Source organism: Trichomycterus rosablanca, chromosome 9, assembly GCF_030014385.1.
Source record: "Trichomycterus rosablanca isolate fTriRos1 chromosome 9, fTriRos1.hap1, whole genome shotgun sequence".
Lineage (NCBI taxonomy): Eukaryota > Metazoa > Chordata > Actinopteri > Siluriformes > Trichomycteridae > Trichomycterus > Trichomycterus rosablanca.
In genome coordinates this window covers 4,031,067-4,038,790 of record NC_085996.1, presented here as the reverse complement: position 1 = coordinate 4,038,790, position 7,724 = coordinate 4,031,067, and the positions used below count along the sequence as shown (strand labels likewise).

Genomic DNA, 7,724 nt, shown 5'->3' with positions numbered 1-7,724 from the left:
CATGGACATACAAGAGAACGTGTATGAACCAAATGAGCGTTTTAACCCCACGTCTGTTTACAGTAGGTTTAGTGATCCAGCTGTGAGTTCTGTGACTGGTGCAGTGAAGGATCAAGATAAAGTACAGTCACTGGGTCATGCTGAAAGTTCTTCAAAACTATTTGCTACAGACATTACAGGTCAACCCTTAAACCAAAGTACACCTTTAAATGAGACCAAGAAAAGAAACAATAACAGAAAGAAAGTGCTGAAGGAAAATAAGCTGAAGAAGATGAAGAAAATGACGGAGCGGGACATTGTGCTCCGTAACTGGGCTATGAAACAATGCAGCGGCAGTGAGGGGGAGATAAAGGAAGTATTTGATTGTATATTGATCAGTGATGTTGTGGAACACAGCGAGTACTCGTTTCTAAAGGCTGAAAATGTCATGAACTATAAGAACCCAAAAACTGGTGTAAATAAAATGATTTACCTCACTGATGAGAAAAAGTTCTCAATCGACACACAAACTCTGCTCCAGTATCACATGTACGTGTGTGACATTCCATCGACGATCGTCTTAGGTCCTCAAGAGGAAGAGAGGAGCATCGACAGGTCTTTCACTATAGACCCGTATCTGTGGTGCATTTCAAAGGTTTTTGTTCCTGCTCTTGCTGTGTACAAAAACATCCAGCAAAAGAAAAAGCTGTACTCTCTGATTTGAAAACGTGCAAAGATCCGAAGCCATCCGGTCACATTTAATTGTACAGAATTTTTAAAACATTTTCTTAAAGCAGAACTAAATGAAACACGAAAGTATTCATTAAACGAGTTATAATCACCTTCAATGCCACCACCCACTTGGAAGGACAAAGGTCAGGTGGGGTCACTTACAGCTGCCGCTGCAATATGATATCTTTGGGAATGGGGTTAGGCACCGTGACTGGCCAGCAGAGGGTGTTGCTGCAGCGCTTGACCACTGTCCCTTCCACTTACAGACACCCAGCCAGTCGTGTGCCTGTGCAGCCACCTTGGCCGGTCAGTAGCACAGCTGAGATTCGAACTTTGATCTCAAAGTTATATAATGCTTTATGCTTATTAAAAATGATGCTTTTTGTTGTTTGCAGTATAATTACTGATTTATTTTCCTGATTACAGTTGACTTATTTTAAAATGTCTGCAAATTATATTAAAATAAAGTGTTTTTCATTATTCAGTTTGTAGTTTTTGTTGTTCATACACTTCATCATTTATGTTCAACAGGTAGATCAGTTCTAACAGTGACAAGCTGTAGCTCTCGTACCACAGACAGACTGTTGACATCACTTCATTGTTGATGTCACGTTGGTTTACACAATTATTAGTATTGTTACCGGTCGTCTGGGTGCCCCTTAGCAGGCACAATCGGCAGTGCAGGCGGTGCAGCGGACAAAATCAGTCGCTAATCTGCTGGGTGAGAGAAGACGGGACTATAAAAAGTGGACGGGGTCTTCAATGCTGTGTAAGCACCCCGGTTAGTAGTCCACAGCACCAATCCTGCTCCTCACTGGTAATTCTTTCCAAAAACAACAGTGTGTTTTTGTGGTTAAAGTATGCATTACAGTAATTCACTCACAGGAAAAAAAATACCATTAAATACTCTGTGGTCGAAACTATATGGACATTTGATCATGAGCATGTTGGTCATTTTTTTTCAAAACCAACGTTAGTATGTGGTGCCCCTCCATGATTTTGGAGTTTGTGAGAATTGGAGCACATTTTATTAAAAGAGCGCATTTATGTCTTGCACACAGTGTCCGGGCATGGTGCCTGACCCACTGTGACTCTGACAATGAAAAGAAGATATACTTTATTTGTCATATATACGTATACAGTTGTACAGGGAGCTGGGGTCAGAGCGCAGGGTCAGCCATCATACAGCACCCCTGGAGCAGACAGGGTTAAGGGCCTTGCTCAAGGACCCAACAGTGGCTGAATAGCAGAGCCTGGATTTGAACCACCAATCTTCCGGTTGATAGTCCAAAGCTCTACCCACTAGGCTACCACTGTCCCTCAAACAGTTGTCCCTAAAGCAGTTGAAGGTCTGAATAAAGAAATGAATGAAGGTTCCATGTTGGTTTCTCCTCCCACACGTGACGAGTCCTGACACGAGTCTGAAGTTCGTCTCTCTGTGTGACATTTTTTACCTTTATTCTATCTGACACAATCAGGAGCAGGGCATTTCCTCTTTGCTCTACAGTCTGATCTCCGCCAGGTAAGAACGTTTAATATTCACGCTGCTGATGTGAGAAATGCTTTTCTTTATTACGGCTGCAAAATGAAACATTTATTATTGTTAATTTATTACGTGTTAATAATAATTTATTAACACTGTCGTGTAAAATATGCTTAAACTAATATAATGAATAAATGTGTTACTAAACTGAAAGTGAAAGTTTATATCTTGCACCAAAAACACGATTCTTATCTACATTTTCGGCATTTAGCAGACACTTTTATCCAAAGCGACTCACAATTATGACCTGAACATGATTTTGAGCAGTTGAGGTTAATGGTCTTGCTCAGGGGCCCAACAGTGGCAACTTAGCAGTGGTGGGGCTTGAACCGGCAACCTTCTGATTACTAGTCCAGTACCTTAACCACTGAGCTATCACTGCCCCTGAAGATAAAATTCTGGACTATTAATGTGCATCTCCTTATATTCAGTGATTCATTTATTTATGTAACTATTCATTTGTTAGTTATGATGCTGTATATCACAGTGTTATTAGAAAGAAACCATGTAAACAGGAAACACTGATCTAAAAGCACTGATCTAATGTAAAAGAATATTGCTGAACTGTGATAATAACATGAATTACAGCCCTAAGTGGAGAAAAAGACATATTTTGTTTATACTGACGCCATTTCTACCCAACAGTTACATTCATGTAATAAACAATGAACAAAATTATTATTTTTTGTGGCAGAGTGGCGCAAAGGGTAGTGCTGTTGCGTCACAGCAAGAAAGTCCTGGGTTCGATTTCTTAGCAGGCTGGGTGAGCAGGGGTCAGTGTGGGTTTCCATCAGGTTCTCCGGGTTTTCTCTCACACACGCAAAAACAACTGGAGCTGCAAAATTTACTCGTGTGTGTGTGTGTGTGTTCTGTGATGGACTGGCGACCTGTCCAGGGTGTTTCCTGCCATTTGCCCAGTGAATTAGTATTTTGCATAGAAAATAGGACAATCTGATTTTTTTGCTGTTCTCACTCTTTAACGGTTCTAACAGGCACATCAGTTATACATCAATAACATCAAATAAATAAAATATTCTCATATTTATAGCAACAGTATGGTGAAGGGCCTTTCCTTTATTTCTGTGCACAAACAGCCATTTTCAAACAGTGTTTTAGTTTGTAAACCTAATCACTCTTTTTTGTCTTCAACATGCCGTGCCAACATCTGAGGGCGTGTCAGGCTGTAGAGGAACAAGAACGTTCTCTTATCACAAATAGTTGATCCATACTGCCTGTACATCTGTAACAGCTGCACAAATCCTCACAGGTAATCTATGCACTCCTTCGGCTTCTTGCTCATGTTTACTCCAGCCGTGCATTGTGCAGCGCCCCGTCTGCTGGTGACACATCCTCGGGTCCAATAGCACCGGCGGTTCTCAGAATAGTACAGAGATTCTTAAAAGCCTGAACAGAACCAGTTCACGATTCAGATTTATTTAGATCGAGAGAGTGAGGTCCATCATGACACAGGGCGAGGAGTTTGGTGTGAATGTTGCTGAAGCTCGATTCATGCTGACTTACTCTTAACCAGTTTGACCCACTTAACCATTACAGATGCTTCAATATAAAAAAGTGCACCGACATTGTGGTTGATTTTGAACAGGTGAAGATGGCGTCCCCCGCCGAACGGTTCCTGAAGGTCCACAGGAGTGAAATCGTGGGCCGAGTGAAGAGCGTAAACGGTCTGGCTGATTGTCTGCTTGAGAAGGAAGTGATTTCTAAGGAAGCATTGAATGAGATCAGTAGCCAGAAACCAGAAGAGGAGCAGATGAGGACAGTTTATAAGCATCTGAACAGCAGTAAGGCCTATGAATTAACATTAGAATGGCTGAAGAGACACGAGTCTCATGTGATGGAAGATCTGGGTAAGTAGCTTCATGCGGTGTGATTCATCCTGAAGATTAAAAAGATGGAACATTTTCTGAATTCTCAGTTATTCATGTTCTTTTTATTTTAAAGCAGAAAAGACAGAGACTCCGGAACCGAGCCACTCGAGAGTGAGTAACGTGGTGAAAGCTTCGGTTCTGTTTGTAACTCTGGGATTTATAGACATTTAGAATTGTATTAGAGTCACATTTTCTCTCTGGTGAACCCACATAGGAAAAAAGACAGAGAATCCAGAACCATGAAGCCATGGATGAAACAGATTGTGATCTCCAAACATCACCAGGTACTGAGTTCAGAGTATGTTGTGCGCATCTTGCTGCCACTTCTCATCTGCTTTTCGTCTTTTCTCTGTTTTTTTCCCAGTTTCTCTTTCACTGTTTGAAATCAGAGAATTGCACTGGCTTTCAATCACATCATGCATCAAATTCAAAATTCTGTTTCTTACATTTAAAGCTCTCCATGGTCTGGCCCCAGCTTTTGTTTAAGAGCTCTTACACCCCTACACTCCCTCTCGCTCCTTAAGGTCCTCCGGTGGAAGGTTCCTCTCTACGCCTCTGACTAAACTGTCCTCAAGGGTGGCAGATCTTTCAGTGCTGTTGCTCCTAAGCCCTGAAACTCTCCACCCCAAGATTGTTCTTATATCACTTTTTTAAATCTCTAGACTTTTCTTTTTAGTCAGTATTTTGGTTTTTCCCTCTACTGTAAAGTGACCTTGAGACTGTGAAAGGTGCTATATAATCAAAACATTATTATTATTACTATTATTATTACTGTTATTATTATTATTACTTTTGAAGATTTCTGTCGATTGTAGTCGGATGTGGAATTAAATTGCTGCAATTCTGACATTTAAGATTTTTTATTAGTAAATGTTTTACATTAATTGGTAAACACACACATTGACATTTTTGTTAATTTGATCTTTAATGATTAATTGTTTAAATGCTCTACCAAGTCAGGAAATGTAAGTGTATTTTATTAACAACAACTTTGTGTGGTTTTGAAACAGATCTCAAGACCTTATCCACCATGGCCAAACTGGACGACTGGGTCTCTGATCCTAAAATCAGTGAAAAACTGGTTAATGACCTGAAGGAGAAGCTTGCTCAGGGTGAAATGGAGGGTTTGGAGGATTATCTGAAGGACATAAAGCTGAAAAAGAGTCTGTGTCTCACTGCTAAAGAGATCAACGAGATCAGACAGAGAAAAGATCTTCGTTCATTTCTTACAGACGTTAAAGGAGCCAAATTTCCTAAAAATACACTTGACCACTTTTTTGAGAAGGTCAGAAGTAAGGCCTCAACAGCCAAGAAAAAGCCTGAACAGTACAGTAATTACGACGACTCCATAAACCATAATGCAGATGATTTGAACAGCAGTGGATACGGATCTTCATGCAGCTCAAGTTTTAATAGCAGAGTGTTTCCTCACACTGTGTTCCCAAATGAGGACGTGTTCATATGTGAAGGTGTCACTGATGTCAGTCACACACACAACATGGAGGTCACGGATTACGAGTCCAAAAGCGCAGACCTAGACTTCAAAGCGGACGTTCCACACCCAACAGAAAACGCAGATCAGATTCAGCAAGCTGTCAGAAGCAGTGGAGGAACCAGGGAATTAAAAGAAAAGCAGGAAATGGACGACACTGACTGTCCTCCTCAAACATCCTCTCAAAACCTTTTTTAATGTTCCTCTGTTTGCCAAAAAGAGCAAGTTGTCCAGCTACAGTCCAAGCTACAGGACAAAGTCGATACCTCATTTGAAGAAAGAGCGGTGGTCTGGTTGTGGAAGGTTTGGAGCCAGAAGATAAGCAGCAGAGCAGTTACAATCATGGAGATGATTTTGATGAGCCGGATGGACCACAAGGAATGATCATTTTTCCAAAGCTTGAAGACGTTCCCCCTAGTACTTGGAGCCGAGACCTTCAACTACAGTCCGCAGATGGTGGACGGCTAGAAAAACGCACGGACACACTAAGGAACACGGGTGAAGAGCTTAAGAAAGCCAACTGCTCCAACATGTCTTCATTAAAGAACCCAAAACCAAAAAGAGAGAAGAGGAGGAACGTGGAAGGACAGCCGAACAGAAGAATCGAGCAGTACGGCACTGTGCTTTGTAACTGGTTAATGAATCAATGCAGCGGCAGTGAGGAGGAGTTCAAGAAATTATTCGACCGTATCTCAGTAAAACACGTAGTAGAACACAGCGAGTACCCGTTCTTCATAGCTGAAAACATCACAGTGTTTAAGAACCCACAAACTGGTGAAGAACAGATCATCGTCGTGAAGGATGAGAAGAAGAACTCCACAGAGACCACAAGTCTGATCCATTATCAGATGTTTGTGTGTGACATTCAGAAAACTGTCCTCTTAGGTTCTAAAGAGCCTAAAGAGAAGCAGATCGGCTTTGAGGAGTCCGAGGTTCCTGTAAATCGCTGCCTGAGGAGCATCCTGGAGGTGTTCGCTCCTGCTCTCGCTGTGTTCAAAAATATTCAAAGAAAAGAAAGACTGGACTCGTATCTGAAAACGATCCAAGGGCGGAAAGAAAATCCTCGTTAGTGTATTTGTGGAGGATCAGAGAACAGTACATGGAACAGGAGTTTTGCCTAGGTTACAAACCCAAACTGTCATCTTACGCTGGGAAAATACGTCCATTTGTTCAGATATAATCCAAGATTTTGATTATTTCTCAATATTTTGAGTCTTTAACGTTCACGGCTTCACACTGCAGCCCCGATCATGAATGTTTTTTAATCCATTGTTTTGTTTCCACACTCGTCGACTGGCTGATTAAGGACGTCTGTGCTGAAAATACTCAGAAAAAAAATATTTACTGTTTTTTTATTTCTTTTATTGATTTTTAAAACAATACCTGCACAAAGCTGTAAAATTTCTCCTATTTTTGCATATTTGTCACACAGAAGTTTCAAATCAAACTACTTTTAATATCAGACAGACTGAAAAAATCATTCCAACCTTCTGAGACCGCATTCCAACAGAAGAACATCGTACCAGGGTTTTTAATCACACACGACTCCTACATACAGGAGCAGCCGAAAGAAGAAAAGAAATCTCATTTTTTATGTTTTTTTAGGTTTGACAGGGCAGTGGTAGCTCAGTAGTAAAGGTACTAGATCAAAAGGTCACTGGTTTAAGCCCCACCACTGCCAAGCTGCCACTGTGTACTTTGGTGTCCTGCACAGAAAACTGAAGCTGAACGTTTTAAAGTTTATGTTCCACTAATTCAGTCACTGTATAAGATCAGCTGTTAATATTAATAAAATCCCAAGAATAAAACTGAGCATTTTATCTTTTTTATCACTCATGTCATGATATGATTCCAGTAGTTTTCAGCAGTGTTGGACTTTGCCTCATTATGACGTCCACACACTTTATTATTCCAACCGCAGTGAGGGTCACAAGAACCTCGGTAAACTAACACAGAGCTCCACAATCCAACCACCACAAAGGTAAGTGAAGATTTACCACAGAGATCAGCTTCTAAAATCAAAACTTTGTGTTTTTAAAGCTCTACAGGTTTAATAATGGAGATTATTTACTGTTTTAAGTTTACTTACTTA

General features: G+C 40.8%; 1 protein-coding gene across 2 annotated transcripts; it reads left to right on the top strand.

Moving 5' to 3' along the window:
• The first annotated feature begins 2,231 nt into the window (after positions 1-2,231).
• On the top strand, positions 2,232-7,440 carry LOC134320327 (uncharacterized). Of its 2 annotated transcripts, none has more exons than XM_063001679.1 (5): positions 2,232-3,521; positions 3,858-4,119; positions 4,217-4,251; positions 4,355-4,424; positions 5,151-7,440. In XM_063001679.1, exons 2-5 carry the CDS (start codon positions 3,864-3,866, stop codon positions 5,828-5,830), a joined length of 1,041 nt encoding a protein of 346 aa, XP_062857749.1. In that variant the 5' UTR covers positions 2,232-3,521; positions 3,858-3,863; the 3' UTR covers positions 5,831-7,440. The 2 variants fall into 2 exon arrangements, with proteins under 2 accessions (XP_062857749.1, XP_062857748.1); XM_063001678.1 differs by having other exon boundaries at positions 4,214-4,251.
• The last annotated feature ends 284 nt before the right edge of the window (positions 7,441-7,724 follow it).

Excerpts from the sequence above, each read along its gene's own strand:
- LOC134320327 (XM_063001678.1), top strand. The coding sequence starts at position 3,864 with ATGGCGTCCCCCGCCGAACGGTTCCTGAAGGTCCACAGGAGTGAAATC. Across the intron at positions 4,120-4,213 it reads TCATGTGATGGAAGATCTGG|CAGAAAAGACAGAGACTCCG; the intron begins GTAAGTAGCTTC and ends TTTATTTTAAAG. Across the intron at positions 4,252-4,354 it reads CGGAACCGAGCCACTCGAGA|GAAAAAAGACAGAGAATCCA; the intron begins GTGAGTAACGTG and ends GAACCCACATAG.